The sequence below is a fragment of the Sorex araneus genome, chromosome 9 (assembly GCF_027595985.1).
Source record: "Sorex araneus isolate mSorAra2 chromosome 9, mSorAra2.pri, whole genome shotgun sequence".
NCBI lineage: Eukaryota > Metazoa > Chordata > Mammalia > Eulipotyphla > Soricidae > Sorex > Sorex araneus.
Window position 1 is genome coordinate 3,565,814 of NC_073310.1, and position 22,155 is coordinate 3,587,968.

The 22,155-nt window shown below is 47.6% G+C and overlaps 1 protein-coding gene across 1 annotated transcript in view; it reads right to left on the reverse strand.

Moving 5' to 3' along the window:
* P2RX7 (purinergic receptor P2X 7) overlaps nucleotides 1–21,874 on the reverse strand; it is a 63,357-nt gene extending 41,483 nt beyond the window's left edge. The window contains exon 1 of the mRNA XM_055147577.1: nucleotides 21,692–21,874. Within this exon, the coding sequence (XP_055003552.1) occupies nucleotides 21,692–21,816 (125 nt within the window). The 5' untranslated portion in view covers nucleotides 21,817–21,874. The remainder of the gene's footprint in view (nucleotides 1–21,691) is intronic.
* Between the last annotated feature and the right edge of the window lie 281 nt (nucleotides 21,875–22,155).

Genomic DNA, 22,155 nt, shown 5'->3' on the forward strand with positions numbered 1-22,155 from the left:
CCTGGTAGTGCTCAGGGGGACCATAAGGGATGCTGGGAATGGAACCTGGTTGACCCCATGCAAAGCAAACACCCTACCCGCTGTGCTATCGCTCCAGCCCCCATATTTTATTTCTTAGGGTAGATGGTAATGTGTCTTAGTCTAGTCTCAACTTATTTTAGTATTATCAGTCTTTTCATACCATTCATTAGAAAGTAAAGCTCATCAGTAAGCATACTGCTGCTAGAGATTCAGACTAATATCTAGTCAGCATGTGAGACAGAGCTGTTAAATATAATTCCCGAGGCTGGAGGGATAATCCAGTGGGTAGGCACTTGCCTTGCACATGACCGATCCGGGTTCAGTCCCTGGAATCCCATAGCAGATGATCCACCAAGCCCACCAAGAGTGACCCCTGAGTGCAGAACTGAGAGTAAGCCCTGAACACCCTCAGGTGTGCCCCAAAACAAAAAATATTGTGCACAAATCCCATCATAGTGATCAACACAAACACCTGTGTGTGGCAGTGGTGTTTATGTGTGTGTATGTGTGTGTGTGTTAATATTACAAAATTCTCCAATAACTCTGACCTGTTATTTGCTTAATTCTAATCTTCCATATTCTGGTCTTTCATATTCATTCCTGAATGCATAAGATGAGCCTTGGAAGTCAGCACTCTCCCAAAAGTCTTTGTGTTATTATCAGCGTACTTTTTTTTTTTTTTTTGCTTTTTGGGTCATACCCAGCGATGCTCAGGGGTTATTCCTGGCTTTGCACTCAGGAATTACTCCTGGCGGTGTTTGGGGGACCCTATGGGATGCCGGGGATCGAACCCAGGTCGGCCGAGTGCAAGGCCCCCTATCAGTGTATTTTAAGAATTAAAATGCATCAGAGCCACATCAAAGAAAAGACAGTTCTCAGTAACATGTCCCAACCTCTTTCCTCCAAATCACTTGGTGATTCAAACCAGCCTTGTCAACTTTCTGGGCTATAGGTTCAATCCAGGACTGAGGTGGTAACTGCAGGACCTTTTTGCTCTAAGAAGTAACAAGTCTGTACATTCAGGAATAGAAAAACACCTGGTTCCTGGAGGGGCTTCGACCAGGCCATGGAAGACAAGAATAGAGAGAGAGAGCAGGGTGGGGAGCTAAAGAGAGTCTGGGAAAGTGGGAGAAGGGTAACGTGAGAAGGACCCGAGCAATAGCACAGCGGGGAGGGCGTTTGCCTTGCATGCGTCCGACCTGGGTTTGATCCTCGGCATCCCATATGGTCCCCAGAGCACGGCCAGGAATGATTCCTGAGTGCAGAGCCAGGAGTGACCCCTGAGCATCGCTGGGTGTGACCCAAAAAGAAAAGAAAAAAGAAAGAAAGGTAATGTGAGAGAAGCCAGGGGGTTGCAAGCAAGCTGTGGAGGGACCAGGGGAGAGAATAATGGAAGGATGAGAGCAAGGAGGGCTCCCAGGGCACCCCCAGCTAGCAAAGGGCACCAAACACACCAGATAAAGAGTAGGATCCCCACCAGGAGGACGTTCCTCAGAGTCCCAATCCATACGCTCTTAATATAAACCACTTTCAAGGTCGGGTACTTGCAACTTGTTTGGAATGGGCCACATGCCAGCATGATGAGAGGGTCCCCAGAGCCCCTTGGCACAGAGGTTCTGTTAGTGGAACTTGGCTCTCTCGGCAACGAGGCTCATTGAGCGGAGAGAATGCTCAAGTGAAAGGTGTGACCTGAATTCGAACTTTGTTCTCATTGGTGAACTTTGCTCTCATGTGGCAGAACCCACAGTCTCTAGATATTTTGAGGTTTAAAAAATTTTTTGTTTTAATTTAAAAATTTTCACAGAGCGGGGAAAAAAGTCTGCAAAGTTTAAGTCTAAGAAGACAACTCCCAGAAAGAGCACCAACTGGGAGCTCTTTGGCACTATTGCAGCAACGTGGGAAGATGCCGTCCTTGACAACATCAACGAGGAATACAATTGACTGGTTCAGCACCTCCATGTCTGTGCGAAGAATGCTGAGAGTGAGAAAGCCACAAACAGACGCCTGTCTTCGGAAACTCTCGAGCTCATTCGTCAACGTGTTTTGGCGAGAGCCTCAGGCAACCACAAGCTAACGTCCGAGCTCACAAAGCTGTGCAGAGATGCGATAAAGGAAGACCTCAAAGAGAGAAGAGCAGCAGTGTTGGCCAGTGCAGCAGAAGCCGGGAAACGTATTTGCAACGCTCGCCTGTCCTTCGCCAACTACAAGACCAGGAGAACTGCCCTCTGACGTCCCAATGGATCTATCACATCCTCCAGAAAGGCAATGGAGAGGATTATTCACGACTTCTACTCTGATCTCTTTGACAGCCATGTCCACCTGCCCACATACCAAATTCTGCAGGATGGATATGTTGTTCCCAACATTCTCCCTTCTGAAATCCAACATGCCATTTCGCTGGTAAAGACTTGAACAGCACCTGGTCTGGACAAAGTCAGACCCAAACACCTGAAGAATCTGCCGCCAGTATTCATCAATACACTGGCCCGACTCTTCACACGCTACCTGTCTGAATGCAAGGTTCCATCCCAGTGGAAAACCAGTAGGACTGTTCTGTTGTACAAGAAGGGAGACATCCACGACATCGGTAACCATCACCCAATCTGCCTGCTGTCTGTCGTCTACAAGTTGTTCACTCGTGTCATCCTGAATAGAATAGGCAGAACACTAGATGAAGGACAACCATGCGAGCAAGCCGGTTTCCGAAGAGGATTCAGCATGATAGACCATATCCACACAGTGACCAAACTCATTGAAGTTTCACGAGAGCTCAAGATGCTGCTCTGTCTAACGTTCGTCGACTTAAAGAAGGCCTTCGATTCTGTTGAGACTGAGGCGGTCATTGAAGCCCTGGCCAAACAGGGCGTTCAAACTCAGTATATCAAAATCTTCCGTGAGCTGTATTGTGGATTCACTACCAGGATCTCACCATTCTACAAGGAAGTGATCATTGATGTAAAGAGAGGGGTGTGGGCAGGTGATACCATTTCACCGAAACTCTTCAGTGCGGCCCTCGAGAACATCATGCGACGACTGGAATGGGAAGGAATAGGAGTGAAGATAGACAGTCGGCAATTACACCACCTCCGCTTCGCTGATGACATCGTTCTCATAACACCAAACATTAGCCAAGTGGCACAAATGCTGGCCGACTTCGACCACGAGTGTGGAAAGGTCGGATTGCAGCTGAATCTCAACAAGACGATGTTCATGAAAAACGAACTGGTCCCTGAAGCTCCATTTGCTCTCAATGGAACGAACATCTCTGAATGCAGCAGCTATGTGTACCTGGGTCAAGAAATCAACATGAGGAACAACTTGTGCCAGAACTGTGCAGGAGGAAGAGAGCAGCGTGGAATGCATTCAAGAGCATTGAAGAGGTGGTTAAGAGAACGAAGAACCTCCAACTCCGGGCACATCTTTTCGATTCCACCGTTCTTCCTGCACTAACATATGCCTCAGAGACCCGGGCCCTACGCAAACAGGATGAGAATGTTATTAGGGTATCCCAAAGAGGAATCGAAAGAGCTGTGCTGGGAATATCATGTCTCACTCAAGTGAGAGAAGGAATCCGGAGTTCTGACCTCCGTCGATGGTCAAAAATCAGGGATGCTGTCTCTTTTGCCAAGGCATCAAAAATCAGATGGGCCGGTCATGTAATGCGATTCAGAGACGACCGTTGGACTAGAGCTGTTACCGATTGGATTCCATGGGACGTCAGAAGACCTCGTGGCTGGTCCACCAACTAGATGGTCAGATTTCTTCATCAAATCTCTGAATGAATGATTTGAGGCTCTTCCTGTTCCTGGAGCGAGCAGGTATCATTGGGCTGCACTAGCTCACAACAGGGACAAATGGAGACATTATTGGCGCCTGCTCGAGCAAATCGAAGATCAACGGGACTACAAGTGATACAAGTGAAAAAAAAAATTCCCTATTTCAGTGCTTTGTGGGCCTCTATGGGGAATAAAGGCAGCTATTGGGTGAGAAGTGAGAGCCCGGGGGCTCCGAGGGCTGCCCATACAGGTGCCATCACCGTACTACCTGGTGATACGGCGACCACTGTGGCAAGCTTGGACGCCCAGCACCTCAGCCTCCCTGAGTTCCCCCTGCCTGATCTCCCCCAGGCCTGATCTCCCCAACTCCTTGTTTTCCCGGCTGACTTGCGATCGCCTCTTGCCCCTCCATTGTATCATTTCTCTGGCCCTGAATGGTTTTTTCATTTTAAGAACTTTGACTAGCAGGGGCTGGAGAGATAGTAGGGCAGACAAATTGAGTCCCTGGTACCCCAACGGTCTCCTGAGCCCTGCCGGGAGTGATCTCCGAGCACAGAACCAGGAGTAAGCCCTGAGCATCTCCAGGTGTGCCTCACCGCCCCCCCCCCCACAACTACTGCACTGTCGTTGTAGCTGTCGTCCTGTTGTTCATGGATTTGCTCGAGCGGGCACCAGTAAGGTCTCCATTGTGAGACTTGTTACTGTTTTTGGCATAAAAAGAAAACTTTGACTAGCTAAGATTAGTGGTAGGTATTACCCCACCCCAGATGTTTTCGTTTATCCTGGTTATGGGCTGGAGTGATAGCACAGCGGGTAGGGCGTTTGCCTTGCACGTGGCCAACCCGGGTTCAATTCCCAGCATCCCATATGGTTTCCTTAGCACTGCCAGGAGTGATTCCTGAGTGCATGAGCCAGGAATAAGCCCTGTGCATCGCCGGGTGTGACCCAAAGAGCAAAAAAACAAAACAAAAACAAAAACAAAAAACCCAAACAAACCCATTTATCCTGGTTACATTTCAAAATCACGAAAATGGGGTGAGGGGTAGTGCTAAAGGGGGCCACTCTGGTAGAGGGTGTGGTGTGGAACTTTATATGCAGGAAACCCTGTCATTAACAGTATTTTAAATGACGGTGCCTGAAATTAAAAAATTGAAAAAGAAAATGGGGCCAGAGGGATATACAACAGGTGAGGCATTTACCTTCCACCAACCCTGGCTCAATCCCTGGCATCCCATATGGTCCTCTGAACCCTGCCAAGAGTGATCCCTGAGTACCAGGAGTAAGCCCTGGGCATAGCAGGGTGTAGCCCCCACAAAACATAAAACAAAAAACTGAAAAAAAAATCACAAAACAATTCCAGCTCATGTAATTAAAATGATATTTATTTGGGGGGGAGGGTACACACCTAGCAGTACTTCTTACTCCTGGTTCTGTGCTCAGGGGTCCCTCCTGGCAATGCTTGGGGACCATCTGTGGTGCTGGAAATCGAACCCAGGTCGCAGCATGTAAGGCAAGTGCCCTACCCACTGTACTATCTCTCTGGCCCCAAAAAGGATATCTTGAAAATAATTTTATTGAAGATTGATAAGGGCATAAGCTTAAAAGCATTTCTATGAGACATATATGTGCAATACTTAGGAATGTGACTGTTAATCTAAATAAGAAATTTGCCTTCCTAATAAAACTAAGCTGCATTCACTAAAACTTGGAAAAATCTGGGGCTAGAGCGATAGCACAGCGGGTAGGGCGTTTGCCTTGCACGCGGCCGACCCTAGTTCGAATCCCAGCATCCCATATGGTCCCCTGAGCACCGCCAGGGGTGATTCCTGAGTGCATGAGCCAGGAGTGACCCCTGTGCCTCGCCGGGTGTGACCCAAAAAGAAAAAAAAAAACTTGGAAAAATCTCTTAGTTCATAGGACACAAAATACAAAGGGTGTCACTGTTTGGTAAGTTACGCCTCAATGATTATGATTACAAAAAAGTAACATAGAGCAAACATTGGAAACATAAACACAGTCTTGAATGAAGAGTCAGTATAATTATTTTGCATTAACATTTGCAGGATGTTTATCCTATTTTGAATTGTTTTGTATGTGAGCTTTTTAAATCTTCCCCTAACTCTAGTCAAATAAAGTTGGTAAACAACTGTGCTTACCAGAAACCATTCATGTAAACCAGGCAAGTGACTGTTTTTTGTTTTTTGTTTTTTGTTTTGTCCCCCTGCTTCTAATCTAATTGCAAAACTAGGCCAGCCCCAATACCATCATAGGGCTCTCCAGCCATTAGGATTTTTGGAAGGCATCTTTACAGCCTTATACAAAAATTGAGGAATGAATGTCCTCTGCTTTGGGTTTTTAGCAGAAAGAAAGGCCTGGAGAAAAAAAAACTCAACTGGTTGAGAGCAGGCTTCACAGGCAGGAGAGCTGAGCTGGATTCAATCCCCAGCACGCATGATCTGAAGACAGAGAGAGAGGGGGGGAAGAGAGAGGGAGGGTGGAGAGAGGGGGGGGTGGCGAGAGGGAGAGGGAGAGAGAGAGGGAGAGAGAGAGGACATCAAAGAACAGAGGGCAGCAGGAGATCACTGAGCAAAAATCAGTGGGGGGCGCCCCCAAGGCAAGCTATCTAGCAATTTCTCATTGCTGCTGGAGCAAACCATGAATCTTGTGGTTTAAAACAGCCCAGTCTCGGAGATCAGAGATAGTTCTGCAGTCAAGGGCTTTGCTGTGCCGGGACTCAAATCCAGGCACCGCATGTCCCCTCCCTGGCATGGCTGGGCGTCTCTGAGACTCCCGGGCAGGCCCGAGTGGTTTCACATCCTTGGTCTTTATCATTCTGCTGCCCAGCCCAGTTGGCTGAGAATCACGGGGTGTTTCCCCAGAGCCTCCTGAGCGCTCCTGGGGCACAAAACGCAAATAAAACACAACAACTCAAATTCCCAGTTCTGGGGGTGGGAGGCCTAAAGGCAGTCTGGCAGACTAAAATCAAGGTGGCAGAAAGATGGGACCCGTGGGGGGACTCTCACACAAGCACCTGAGCCTTGCCTCCTCTCACTCCTCCAGCGGCTGCCTTGGCACTTCCGGGCTCTGTCCATGTCACTGCAAACTCAGTTTCCTGCTGCCATATCTTCTTTTCCCCGGTTTTGGCCTCTGACTTCCTGGGGTCACTGCAAACTCAGTTTCCTGCTGCCATATCTTCTTTTCCCCGGTTTTGGCCTCTGACTTCCTGGGGATGTGTGTATGATTCCACTGGCACCTTTCTGTTGATCCAGGATAAATTCCTTATCTCCAAAGATAATTATCTTTTGTCATGTAAGATGACATAATTATAGGTTTCAGGGTTCAGAAAACGGACATTGGGGTCTGCGAGTGCATTGCAGTCGACAGTTTCCACATTCCTCCCAGCTCTATCTTTCATGAGACCCTCTAGGGGCTGTCTTGGCATTCCACCTCCAACAGGGTCTGCTGAACACTGGCTGGGGGTCCCCTGCCAGGTCATTCTGTTCCTTATGGAATCTTTCCAGAGCCAAGGCAGAGCTGAGAAGGGGCAAGAGGTGATAGGGCAAGAGAGGGATGGAGATCGGGCCAAGGGGCTCCCTGGCTACCTCTACCCAGTGTGGGCGTCCTAGGGCAGACTGCTTGCCTGAACCACAAGTGGATTCTCCCTGCACCCTGACTGCAGGTGCCTTCATCTGGGACGCCTCAGCCTCCAAGTTCTGAGAATGATCTGCTGGGTGTCTGAGTTACTTTGTTGACGCAGTGCTACTTTGTTGATGCAGTCCTGTAGACTCAGACACGTAGCAACGCCAGCTCCAGAGTCTCAGTATTTTGGATGCTCCTGCAAATGGAAGTGATTTCTTGTTTCCCCTTTCAGGTTGCTTCTTTAATTGTCCCTGTCAGATTTTGGGCCACACTGGTGAAGGTCAGGGGCTGTTCTGGCTTATTGCTTAGAGGTTGTTGCTGCAGTTCTCAGGGGACCATGTGGTGCCAGTGAATGAGCCTGAGCCTCCTACATCCTACACTTCGGTCCCCCGATATCTTCCCAGCCCATGGTTTTCCTCTTGCTAGCATATAAAAGCATAACTGATTTTTGGTTTGGGGATTTTTTTTTTTCCTTTGGGGAGTTTGGGGCACACCCAGTGGTGCTGGGACCTACTTTTGGTTTGATTCTCCAGTGTCACTCCCAGCAGTCCTCGGGGGACCATGCAGTGCCAGGGACCAAACTTGGGTTTTCTGCATGCAAAACCAGGCACTTGCCAATTGAACTCTCTCCAGCCTCAAGTTGATTTTTGTTGTTGTTGTTTTTGTTTTTTGGGTCACACCTGGCGATGCACAGGGGTTACTCCTGGCTCATGCACTCAGGAATTACTCCTGGTGGTGATCAGGGGACCCTATGGGATGCTGGGAATTGAACCCGGGTTGGCTGCTTGCAAGGCAAACGCCCTCCCCGCTGTGCTATTGCTCCAGCCCCTCAAGTTGATTTTTGTGTGTTTCTCTTGTACCTTGCAACTTTCCTGAATTCCTTTATTAACTTTAACTCTGTGTGTGTGTGTGTGTGCGTGTGTGTGTGTGAATTCTTTGGGACACTGCATATATGATTATATCATCTACATATAAAGATAGTTCTACTTCTTCCTTTCTGTTTTGGGTGCCTTTTCTTTCTTTTTCTTTCCTAATTGCTCTGGTTAGAATATCGAGTAGTTGAGTAGGATGTTGACAGCTCACAGTGGAGGTGGACATCCTCGTCTTGTTCCTGTCCTCCAGGAGCAAGCACGCAGCCTTCTACCTCCTGCGTGAGGTCAGTCTGTTCTCTCGCCTCTGCACACCTCCCTCGTGCTGTAGGGAGCCATCTTACAGAGCTTGGCTCTTATCGTCTAGACAAGCGGAGGCTGCTTGGGATTCCTGTGATCTTATCATTTCACCACTTGTCTCACTAGCCAACGGCCATGCCTGATCAACATTTTACTATTGTTCCTGTGGGGGTCCAAGTATGCATACCACCCCCTCCCACCAAGAGGTATAAGTATTGTAACTGCTGTGAATAAACTCTCTCTCTCTCCTCCTCCTTCTGGCTCTGCGTCTGTTCATTCGGTTACGTCCCCTCCTTAGCCCCACCAAGGGTCCTCCCTGCGGGACAGGATGGGGCCCCACATCTGGCGCCCAGCGTGGGGCACTAGGGGACCACCGAACGCCCGGTCAAGTTCACGTCGGCCGACGAATTCACGGAAAAGTGAGTGTCTCTGAGGGTCGCCTCTCTCTTGGCGCACACCCTGGTATGGGACCGGGCTCGAATACAGTCTCGTGTTAAGGACAAGATGGTCACTGGCGGAAAGGCTTGAATTCCCTTGTCTTGTGTGTATGTGTGAGTGATTGTGCAGTCTTGGACGTCCTCGTCCTTGTACTGAGTCTGTGGCTCCACAACTTGGCATCCTTAAGATCCATTTAAGGTTACGGAGTCCGATTGGGCTGTCTGCGATTCCACGAGGAACATATGGTCTAGGGTGGTGCTGGTTTAGACACCGGCCGCAAGTCACCTCTCAGGCTGATCCACTATGGCTAAGTTCCTCACCGGCCAGACATGCATCTGAGTGGTTTGTTATGAGTGTCCCCATCCCCCCGCCCCCTTCTTGTGTCTTTTGTGTTTTCATTTCTGTCGAGTTGGCAGAAACTACCTCCCAGTGTAGACAGTCACTGGTGGAAGGTCGAATCCCTTTGTCCTGTGTTTTCATTTCTGTCGAGTTGGCAGAAACTACCTCCCAGTGTAGACAGTCACTGGTGGAAGGTCGAATCCCTTTGTCCTGTGTTTTCATTTCTGTCGAGTTGGCAGAAACAGCCTACCAGTGAAGCAGCCACTGGTGGAAGGCTTGAACCCCTTTGTCCTGTGTTTTCATTTCTGTCGAGTTGGCAGAAACAGCCTACCAGTGACCCTTTCTTTTCTCTTCTTGCTTTATGGCCTGCTTCTCCTCTGTTTCCAAGGCTCCCTCAGTCTGGGGATGAGGCCACCCCCATGCACGGAACTGACTCCTCAAATTCTACTACTATAGACTCTGACCATCCTGCTTTCCTACCTGAGCCCTCCCAAGCGGAGGCGCCTCCAAGACTTTAAAAAGAAAAACGGCAGTTGGCGACTGCTACAGGATCTACGAGCAGTAAATAAAACCATAGTCATTTTTGGGGCGCTTCAACCTGGACTGCCGTCCCCAGCAGCCATTCCTTCAGAAATGTATAAGACAGTACTTGATTTAAAAGACTGCTTTTTCTCAATTCCCTTGCATCCTGATGATCACCCCCGCTTTGCCTTTAGTTTGCTAGCTTCTAATTAGAAAGAGCCCAATGTACATTGGAGCAACCCCATTGTCAGGGGGATAAGACCAAAGATAATGTGGACGTCCGTAGGGCAGGTTCAGGAATTTCAGTGTGAATGTGGTGAGTGGGTGCGCACCCTCGTGAAAGAAGGACCGGTCCGAGCGAGTGCAGGAGTGTGCTTTGTGCGTGTGCCTTTAGTGTGTGTGTAATTGTCTCATTATCTTTCTCTTAGCTCTGCTTATTATTATCAGCAGAGAAGGCAGGAAAATGCAAGATCATGTGGTTAAGTGTTTAATAATATCAGGAAATAAAAGTATATCACTAAGGTAGCCTATCCCCAAATCTGATAAGAAAATACTAGTTCCCTGTCTCAGAACTAGTCTTGACCAAGAAAGAAAAATGCTAGCATCTGACCACCTTAGGTTTCAACAATTTTGAAAAGGTTTTGCCGGCTTATATCAACAAAAGCGCTTTCTTGACCCATTTTTAACAAGCAGGAAACGGGCTGGTCAGGCAGACAAACGGGGAGCAATGTTCCCAATCGGCCGACAGGGCTTAACTTTGCCCTGGGGACTTGTTCCTTCCTTTCTCAGTCTATCAGTTTTTTCCTTGCCGTTTCTGAAGGGCCAGATCGATAGATCAACTGCAGATGTGTGCACATGTACGTGTGGTGTTTTTAGTGAACTTATTGTCTGTCTGTTTGTTTGTCTGTCTGTCTCTCTATGTGGAACACTTGAGTGCTGGAGCCAGAGTGAAAATCAGTGGTAAAAATTAGGCCTGGGGAAAACAGGATCATCTCAAGAGATCAGAGTGATATGCAGTTCAGCAATTTAAAGGATCTATGTGATTTTGGAACCTGTTAGACCAGGTTTAAACAAAGATTTCTAATTAGAATGTGGCGCCTACAACGAAATTGAAATTTTTAGTCTAAATTTCTTATTGGAAGAACATTAATAGTTATTAACAGTTGAAATTCTTTTGAATTCCAGTAGCTGTACTATCTAGAAAAAGCTACAGAGCTAGAGCCAGAAAACTAAAAGTGAAATAAGAATTCAGAGAGTGCAAGGCTTTATCTTATAAGCCTCAGCCAATTTTAATGAGGAATTTAGCTGTTTTTCAAGCAACAGAGGTACAGAAACCCTCAAAATAAACAAAGTTTACTTGTGTTTCCATAAACATTTGACAGTCCAAATGCTTTTCTTTCTATGCTTTTGTCAAAGTTTGGTTAAATATATATATATATTTATATATAAATACCCAAATTATATATTTATATATATATAAATACCCAAAGGGCTTTTTCTGTGTTTGAAAGCATATTTGTATTGTGGAATTGATAAAGTTAGAAAGCTTGTGATTTGAACTAACTAAGGTACGAGAACTATTGAACTTAAGCCAAAGAAGATTTACTCATGTTTCATAAAAATTGATGGTTTAAAGGTCTTATGCTGTTGTGTAAATGTACATATGCATCTATATTGGATTATTAGAATGTGAGCTGAAATAGTTGTGGTTAAAAACAGGTTCGAAGAGTAATGGTTTAGTTAAAATATGTTTTTCTAGAGTTATAAAATTGGTTGCAAAATTTATTCTACAAGTGTTTTATTTGATCTGAGACTCGGTAACTAAAATTTCTATTGATACTTAGCAAAGAATTATAATAGATTAATCTCAGGTGTCAGCCTGATAGTCTAAAGCCATAGTATTGGGCCTTGGTTAAAGTTTGAGATGTGGGAACTTTTACTGACTATTGTTAAGTCAGTCTGTCCAGTACATGAAAATGCATGTTATTATTCTGATAACTTTATTCACTGCAAAGCTTTGTCACCAGGTATCATACCTAGCTCGGACCATCAGAGAACTTTGTACGCAAGTGTGAGATCCTTAATGTTTTATGGTAATCTATGAGTGTTTTAATCTTTATATTTGTGTTTTCCTAGAAATCAGAATTCTAAGATGTCTCCTGGTTAATTTCTAATGTGAAGTGAACTTTTGCCAAGTGAATATATGTTGTAAGAACTTTCTAAACCTTTTTCAATATCTATAGAACTGACAATGCTTTTGAAATAGTATGGCAGAGTAGTTTTGTCTTGTTAAATGAGATGATTGATAATTAGTGTCCAAATTTGGGAAATCATGTTGTACTGAGTTTAGTAAAATAAGAGTTTAAATTTGTGGGACGACTATAAGGAATATAGATGTATGTCTTAAGTCAGAAAGATAATGGATGCAGATATCATCAGTTGGAAAAAGGAAAGTAGTCCTGTTAAAGTGAAGTTGATTTTGAAATGGGTTGAAGGAAAGGTACAGGACAGAATGAATATAAAGGAATGTGTAGAAGGTTTGAGGTTGTGTTTGAAGGAAAGAAACTGATCACTGTTTTAAGAAACTCTTTAAATCACATGCAGAATTGTTCTAGTATGTTTTTTGGTAGGATCTATGGAAAAGATATTGGATGGATTGTCTGGACTCCTGTTACAGTGCTCTTAGATAATTGAATTCTTCAAAAGTTTCGAGAAATCAAGGGTTTTTCAAATGAGATTAAATGAATTAGACATGTTTAACTGTACACTGGACTCCCAGTACAGTGCTCTTATTAATGGGAAGTCAATGTTTTCAACATGGGATTGAATGGGTTAAATATGATGTTAAATTGTACACCTTTTTTTTTTTTTTTTTGCTTTTTGGGTCACACCCGGCGATGCACAGGGGCTACTCCTGGCTCTGCACTCAGGAGTTACTCCTGGCGGTGCTCAGGGGACCATATGGGATGCTGGGATTTGAACCCGGGTCGGCTGCGTGCAAGGCAAACGCCCTACCCGCTGTGCTATCACTCCAGCCCCATGTACACCTTTTTTTCTCTACAGATTTTAGCGTCTTTGACTAGGACCCACAACAAATGGGTGTGTTGTATCTCACTGTGAGTAAAGTGAAATGTTTTTCTCTTCTTTGTACCTTCGGTATGTTTTTGATGCTTCGTGGCACTATGTTGGTTTGCATAAATCCAGACAAAAGTCTTTCCTCTCTGTAATAGGGTCTACCCCTCATGCAGACAGGAAAATCAATTATGGGACCCCAAAGCCCTCTTTCAGGGAAAGAGTCAAGGGATTGGTCTAAATGACAGGAGCAGGTATTTAACAGGTACTGTTTCAAGTACCCTACAAACCTCAGGGAGACCCTAGAGGCCAGTTGGCTTAAGGAAAGAATGGAGATCATCACTGCTATGGAAAATGAGAAATCCGGGAATCTGTGTGACTGACACAATCTGGGCCTACTCAGCATCAAGAAAAACCCTGGAAACCAGGATCCCTCCCAGCCCTGAAAAAGGGAGGGGATGGACTCCTTTCTGCCAGGATGCATCTACGGAAAAGGCCACCTCCAGTTCAACCTGAAAGCTCGAGACCATCCAGTTCATTGTGGGACATTTATGGCCAGGCCTGGGTAACTCTGACGTGCCACATAAGATTAATGCCGTTATTGGTGTGCCTCCTGTCTTTAGCCCAACCCCCAGGACTTATCAGTAAATAATGGGGTACCCCAAAATGGAGAGTTCTCCAATCTTGCTGTGTTTATGCAAAAGAACAAGTCAGATTTGTTAAGCCATCAGGCAAATTTTAAAATGAAGGTGGAGAGAAAACCATGTTTCTGTAACTTGCCTTTTAAAGAATCAGATTCAAATTCTACAGAGTGATCTAGTAAATGTATTCTAATCTTGATCTAAAAGGTATTCCTTCTGGGTAATTCAGGTAAAATGTGTTTTGCTGACTGTAAAGTAAGCAGCCTCGTCTTTGGGACTCAATGTTGAACTTGCTATCACTAGTCTGAAAGCCATCTTTCATGGGAAGGAACTCAGTACTATGCTTTCTGTTTCATTAATGAACCTAGTGGAAATTCTGGGCTTCCTTTCCTAACACTTGTTCAGCATCAAGGAATTTACCAAGAAGAGGATTGGCAGCTTGACATCATGTAAATGATCAAATGCTCATATTCTAGGTATAAATATCTACTGCTTCCAAATGACAGCTTCAGTGGATAGGTAGCTTTTCCAACCTGAGAAGTGGTGTGGTGCTTCTAGGCCACTAGAAAAATCTGGACATAGGAAGTCATTTTCTATCAACCATGGGTGGAGCAGTTATTCTTTTCCATTGTTTTTATGACAGAAATGGGTATGGCATTATGTTGCTTTGGGTTCTGTTGCTTTAACTCTTATGCTTCCTAAGACAGCAAACTATTTTGTCCTTACTAGGTCAGAAAGGACCTTCCACATCTCCAGAGTCTAATCATTTCAAAGTGCCATCCCTCAGTCTAATTGATCTGATCTTTTCTTTCAGATAACTTCAGGAACCCAACCAGTTCATTGCCTGGGGTCCACTAAAACTAAGGTAGTTTGAGGTTTCACCCCTTGTGCAGGCAGGGTCTGCGCCGCTCTGTCAGCATGAAGCAGCTTCAGAAGATGGATCACCGACCATTTTCCCCTTAAAGATTTAAGGTGGTGAAATCTCTAGGGGGGAATATGATGTAGGCAGGTAGATAGGGAAAAGCCCTTGGCAATGAAACAGATTAATAAAGTCTCTGGGAAGGAGAATCCTGAGACTGACCCACCTTGTGGATACAGAAAACAGACCTGATAAGATTTTCTAAAGAAGACCATCACCACTCCCAACCTCCCTGGTAACCTCCTTAGCAACGGACTTTTACCCGAGAAGAAGCCCCCACGTGGGGGCAGGTTGAAGAGACCCTATAAAAGACACCTTGAACAAAGGAAGTGTGCGCATATGCTGCCTGAGCCCATGTGCTGCTTGTGCCATGTGGCCGAGCACATGTGTCGCCCGCATCTCCCCCCTTGAGATGTGTACTTTCATGCTTTCGTGTTTGTGTCATAAGGGATACCGGACAATGCCTCCCCTGACCACATTTAATTTAAAACAAAACAGGGGGAGATGTAGGGAGCCATCTTACAGAGCTTGGCTCTTATCGTCTAGTCAAGCGGAGGCTGCTTGGGATTCCTGTGATCTTATCATTTCACCACTTGTCTCACTAGCCAACGGCCATGCCTGATCAACATTTTACTATTGTTCCTGTGGGGGTCCAAGTATGCATACCACCCCCTCCCACCAAGAGGTATAAGTATTGTAACTGCTGTGAATAAACTCTCTCTCTCCTCCTCCTTCTGGCTCTGCGTCTGTTCATTCGGTTACGTCCCCTCCTTAGCCCCACGAAGGGTCCTCCCTGCGGGACAGGATGGGACCCCACATCGTGCTGCTGACATAGACTTACAGAGTAATGGGCCGAAGAGATTATCCCAGGAGTAAGGCATCTGCCTTGCATGCAGCTGGTCCTGGGTCAGTCCCCAGCACCAGAACCCTAAACACTGCCAGGAGTGATCCCTGAGCACGAAGCCAGGAGTCGGCTCTGAGCACAGCCAGGTGTGGCCCAGTGCCATCCCCCAAATCTTCTCATGCTTGAGTATTAGATTTGGGGGTCAGAGAAGGTGCATTCTATGTCTAAATTAGTTTTCTCTAAACTATAAGTTTGAACCACTTCCTGCCTTTGCCAGAGGAGGAAGAATGCCTGCATTCGGCCCGGGGGGGATCCCTGAGCACCGCCAGGGTGGTTCTGGTGGTCCCCAGCACTGCAGAGTTTGCGTGGCCAGCATCACAATCTCAAGCTGTAGCCCTGCCCCTCCTGCCCCGCTGGTGGAGAATCACCTAGAATCACCCAGGGTCCTCAGAGCACTCCTTGGGAGGAAAAGAGAAGAAAACCAGCATCACTTTTAAAATTTTTTCTGAAGTTTGGGGTCACACCTGGCAGTGCTGGGGGGCTACTCCCAGCTGGGTACTTGGAGGGACTGTGGTGCAGGAGACCACGCCTGGGCCCCCCACACATGAAGCATCTGCTTAGCCCTTGAGCCATCTCTCTGGGGCTACCTGGACCATCTCCGACGACGGCCTTATCAAGCCAGAGTCTGGCTGAGGGCGTTTGAGATGGGCCAGTGCCTGGACGAGGGAGACACAGCAGGAGGGACGGGCTCTCATTTGGAAGCAGAGGAGAGAGTTGGGGGCTGGAGCGATAGCACAGCGGGTAGGGCCTTTGCCTTGCACACGGCCGACCCGGGTTCGATTCCCAGCATCCCATAGGGTCCCCTGAGCACCGCCGGGGTGATTCCTGAGTGCAGAGCCAGAAGTAACCCCTGTGCATCGCCAAGTGTGACCCAAAAAAGCAAAAAAAAAAAAAAAAAAAAAAATGGAAGCAGAGGAGAAATCCAGCGGCAGATTCTGCCATTTGATGACTGTCAAGTGGAAGAGAGACCCCAGGGGGAAACTCTACCCAAAAAGGAGAACTAGGGGGAGATTGATTTTTGCTCAAAGTAAGCCAGAAAGGTTTAGCACCGAGCGTAGTCCCAGAATAGAACAAGCGTTGCCTGTGGGGCTGGTGACGACAACGGTGGGGACGGTTTCCCTGCATCCCACCCTGCATCCCACCCGCTCCCTCTCTCTGCTCTCCGCTCCATTTGCATTTAAATGCTGCTTCTTGTGTTAAGAATAAACCTCCCTCAACCCCACCCTTTCCCCCTCCTGCCGCCTGATGCCTCTCTTCTCCTTGGCACCAAGTCCCTTGAAGGAGTGAGTCATCGCATCCATTTCCACATCCTCATTCACTCCTCGGCCCACTCCAGTCTGGCTCCCACCCCCACTCCCTCTTCACTGCCGCGAGCCAAGTAAACAGCGTCACTGCCACTGAATCCAAATAGAAGGGTCAGGAACCTGATCTTCCTGGAAACTCTCAGCAGTTTCGACCAGGCAGCCGCCTCCCTCCTCTTCTTTCCTTAGCTTCCTGGAAACTTCTCCTGGGTTTCTTTGGGTTTCTGCGGCCGCCTCTGGGCCTCCTTCAGGGCCCTCTATCTTCCCCGCCACAGTCAGGTTAGCGTGCCTTCGTGGCCTAAGCCCCTTGCCTTTCATCTTTATCTTCTCTTCTTGGTCGCTGCAGTTACTTTCATGTTCTGGCTTTTGCCCACACACAGGTCCAGACATGCACATGGATTCAGTTATCCACTAGTCAGTTCCTTTCATTCCCAACTCATATTCCACCCCAAATGAGGTTTTCTTCTCCATTATCTACCCCGATAAGACCTTCCATTGACCATCATTTACCCAAATCCCAAACTTACTGTGTTCCTTACCTCCTTTTCTCCTTCATTCTCCCTCATCTGTTCAGTTGCCAAATCCTGTTGTCTTTTTTTTTGGGGGGGGGGGGCTGGAGCACTAAGCCAGCGGGTAGGACGTTTGCCTTGCACGCAGCTGACCTGTGTTTGATTTCTCCACCCCTCTCAGAGAGCCTGGCAAGCTACCGAGAGTATCTTGCTCACATGGCAGAGCCTGGCAAGCTACTCATGGCATATTCACTATGCCAAAAACAGTAACAAGTCTCACAACGGAGACGTTACTGGCGCCCGCTTGAGCAAATCGATGAGCAATGGGATGACAGTGATACAGTGATTTTTTTTTTAATTTTGAGGCCACACCTGACAGTGCTAAGAGCTTTCTTCTGACTCTTTTTTTTTTTTTTTTTTTTTTTTTTTTTTTTTTTTTTGCTTTTTGGGTCACACCTGGCGATGCACAGGGGTTACTCCTGGCTCTGCACTCAGGAATTACCCCTGGCGGTGCTCAGGGGACCATATGGGATGCTGGGATTTGAACTCCGGTCGGCCGCGTGCAAGGCAAACACCCTACCTGCTGTGCTATTGCTCCAGCCCCTTTCTTCTGACTCTTGCTCAGGGATCACCCCTGGTGAGCTCTGGGAACCATCTGGGGTGTCAGGATTGATCCTGGTTGGCTATATGCAAGGCAAGTGCCCTACCTGCTGTACTGTCACTCCGTCCCTGCATAGCGTTACTCCTGACATGTTGCTGGGGCATCACCCTCAGCCATGTTTGGGGCATTATGTCATGCAGAGAAAGAATGTGGGTCTCATGCATGCAAAGCACTCTAGCCCTTTATCTATCTCCCTGGTCCTTTCTTCCTCTTTTAAAAAACTTAATTGAGATGTAAGTTATGTATCATAAAATCACTCACTTTAAGGACCTGTTTTATTGATTTTCAGCAAATTTGCTTAGTTGTGCAACCATTAGCAAACTCAGTTTGAGATGATATTGGGTGTGTTCAGGGTGGTATGGCCAGGCAGAACATAACCCAGTTCTAGAAACTTTCATTATTCCAATAAGATCTTATTCCAGTAAGATCCCTCATTCTAATTTCCAGTCACTCCCCATTCCCAAAGTAGAGAATTCCCACCAATATCTTGTCTCTATAATATAATTTGCCTTTTCTAGATAATCTTCCTTAAACTCAGTACAGTGGATTCCGTTGTTTAGCACTAGATACCCTGACCAAGACTAAGATCCTCTTACCATAGAAATGACAAGTCAGAACATGATCTTAAGAATGCAATTTACGGGGTTGGAGCGATAGCACTGCGGGTAGGGAGTTTGCCTTGCACGCTGCCGACCCAGGTTCAATTTCCAGCATTTCATATGGTCCCCTGAGCACCACCAGGAGTAATTCCTGAGTGCAGAGCCAGGAGTAACCCCTGAGCATCGCTGGGTGTGATCCAAAAATAAAAAAAAAAACACACAACTTACACAAGGTCATGTAGCTAATAAGTTGGCAGAACCAAGAAGCTTGAACCCAGTGCTCTTGCCAAAGTGAAGGAGAAAGTACACGAGGACAAATTGAGGGAGTGAAACCATCCAGGAACCTAATGGGTCATCCAGGAGAGAATTTGCACAAGGTGGTGACGGTGGTAGAAGAGAGAAGTAGACAGAGTGACAAATAATAAGACTAAGCAACAGGACTCAATGGGATGGAGCAATGGCATAGCAGGTGGGGTGCTTGCCATGCATGCAGCTGACCTGGGTTTGATCCCTAGTACCTCATCTGATGCCAAGAGTAACTCCTGAGCACTGCCAGGTGTGGCCCAAACATGCCTCTTACACTATCCCCCCCCCCAAAAAAAAAAAAAAAAAAAAAAAAGCCCTGTGCACTGCTGGATATGGCCCCAAATCCAAAAAGAAGAAAGTGATTTCTCAAACTCACTGGGCAGTTCATGCTCTCTCTTAGAGAACCAACACTCCGGCATCTTTCTTTTGAACACTTACATCAAGAGCAACACCAAGGGAGCAGAAATGATCCAAAGAAAAGATGTCGGGGCTGGAGCGATAGCACAGTGGGAGGGTGTTTGTCTTGCACACGGCCAGCCCGGGTTCGATTCCCAGCATCCCACAGGATCCCCTGAGTACCACCAGAAATAATTCCTGAGTGCAGATCCAGGGATAACCCCTGTGCATTGCCGGTATGATCCAAAAAGCAAAAAAAAAAGAAAGAAAGAAGGAGAGAAAGAAAGGAAGAAAGGAAGAAAGAAAGAAGGAGAAAAAGGAAGGAAGAAAGAAAGAAAGAAAGAAAGAAAGAAAGAAAGAAAGAAAGAAAGAAAGAAAGAAAGAAAGAAAGAAAGAAAGAAAGAAAGAAAGAAAGAAAGAAAGAAAAGATGTCAGCTGGCTATGGCTAAGGACATGGGAAAGTGATCACAGACATGGGCCGCCTGTAACAATACCATTTGGGACTGGGTTCGGGGTCTAAATCACTGCTGTTCCCTGAATAATTGCCCCCCCCCGCCATGCTCGCAGGTCCAGATTGCTGGAACCTATAAAATGAGTATATTTGGGGAAGGGTCTTTGATGATGTGATTCTGAGATGGTGAGACTCTCCTGGGTTACCCACCTATGTCCCACATGGCCTTACATGTGTCCTTATCAGGGAGGGAGGGAAGATTTCACATACACACACACACACACACACACACACACACAGAGAAAGGAGGAAATAGTTTGTGAAGATTCATCAGAGAGAGCCAAATGGGCTGGCCTTGAAGACTGGAATGTCGGACTACAAGCCAAGGAACACCAGGCACCAGGCACCAAGGAACCCCAGACCGCCAGCCAAGGAACACCTTCCTCTCCCCAGGAGCCGGAAGAGCCATGGAAGGATCCGCTTCAGGGCCCCAAGAGCAAGTGCGGCCCGGCCGACTGACACCTCACTGCAGGTGTCCGCCCCAGAACTGTGTGTGAGAGGATAAATTGTTGTCTTGAGTCACCAAGTTTGAGGTGATTTGTTGCAGGAAATTAACACCTGGGCGAGAGAACAAGCAGAAGCCCGAAGACAGCATGTTTAACATTTAAAAGTCATAACAGACTTTAAAATAAAATGTGTTCTCTCATCTACCCTGACAAATTTAACTTCATTAAAATCTGGAATGCCAGACTTAAATTTAGAATGCTTGGCTCCCCGGGATTCTGGGCTGGAACACAAACACTGCCTGAAGCCCTTAGACACGCCCTCCCCGCGCATCTCATCTCTCGTCTGGCTTCTCTGAGGGGCCTGAGGGATATGTACGTGGAGCCCCCCACACCAAAGACCCAAGTTCTCGCCACACCATCTACCTCCATGGAGCTACTCCGTGGCCGTGACCTTGGGTGTAGATACCCAGGGTGGGTTCTCTGAAGATGTTCAAGATCCAGTGGAAAGAGCACACGGGGGATGCGTCTGCAGAGCGTGGCGGGACGGGGTGCAGTGCCAGGTGCGAACACAAACACTGCCTGAAGCCCTTAGACACGGAGACGGCAGCACTCTAAAATGATTTCAGGATCAGGCCAGAGGCGAAGGATGGTGGTGACGGTGATGATGTTGGTTTGGTTTTGGGGCCACACTGCACTGTGCTCCGGGATCACTGTTGGTGGGGCCCAGGGGACCATCGGGGAAGCTGCTGATGGAACCCGGGTCTACGCCGACCAAAGTAAATGCCCTCCTGCTGCTCTGCCCCCCTCTGCGCCCCACTTTCCCATTTGTGGTGCCAGGGACTGAACCCAGTGCCTCAAACGTGTGGCGCTTGTGCTCCGTCCCTCAGCCACGTCCCCGGCCTAACGTGGGATTTCTCTGTGAGGCAATGAAAATATTCTCAGGCTGAGTGCGACAAGCTTCTTGTGGTGGTAGTGGTGGTAGTTAGACCGCTCAGTGAATACACGAAATGCCTACGAATCACACACTTTAAATGGGAGCTTTGTGCAGCATGCACACGGCATCACAGCAGGCTGTTGGAAAAGGGAACAGGAGGCGCCTTCTGGGCGCTGGAGACCTAAAGTTCCAATTTCAAGTCTGGTGCGATTCCTCCCGGTCAGCAGTGACGGTGCAGAGAGGGGCCTGCGTTACCACCAGGCGCGTCCCGAACCTCCTCACTCCTCCCGGGGAATGCAGGGCACTGCCCTGCTTTTTCCCGCCTTCCTTGGGCATGCCTGCCTGGCTCGCCCTGGCAGACCGGGGATAGACCCAGCCTTTCCTTCACCCGCCTCCTGTCATCGTTCCCTGCCGCAGACTGCCTCTGGGTCCCTCCTACCCCTCCTCCGCCGCCAGCCTGCCCGCTTGCAGGAGAGTGTTTAAGCCACATGGAATTCTGGCTCTGCACCGGAAGCTGCGCCTCAGGGGGGGGGGGGGTCAGTGCTGTCCGCCCCGGCAGAGTGGGGGCCATGCCCACACCATCCTTACCTAACATAGGAGAAGACGATCATGTGCAGGAGCCACTTAATGGTGCCATAATTCCTGCTCTGGATCCGGATGACTTTGTCGGTCTCGTACTGGAAGACGTCGCTGCAGTTACAGTAGTCTGGCATGGTGTGGCTCTCTCTCCACTCGGTTCTGGACCTGGGCCCAGCCCGCCCAGCCTGCCCAGCCCGGCCACTGCAGGTCCACTAGTAACAAGCAATGAACCCGTCCCGGTGTTTAGCAGGAACTTTGAAGTTTGTGCTCCTCCAATGATAGCAGAGAGGTGGGGGGGGGGGCGGGGGTAGGGCTCTGGCAGCTGGCCCAGATGTGACTGATGATAAACAAGAGAAGTCATGTCCCACAGGCCAGGCTAGCAGATGACCCCGCCTCCGCTGCCTCCCTCCCAGACCAGCACAAAGCTTGTGTTCACAGGAAAGGCATTTTTAGAATACTCCCTTTCCTCACTT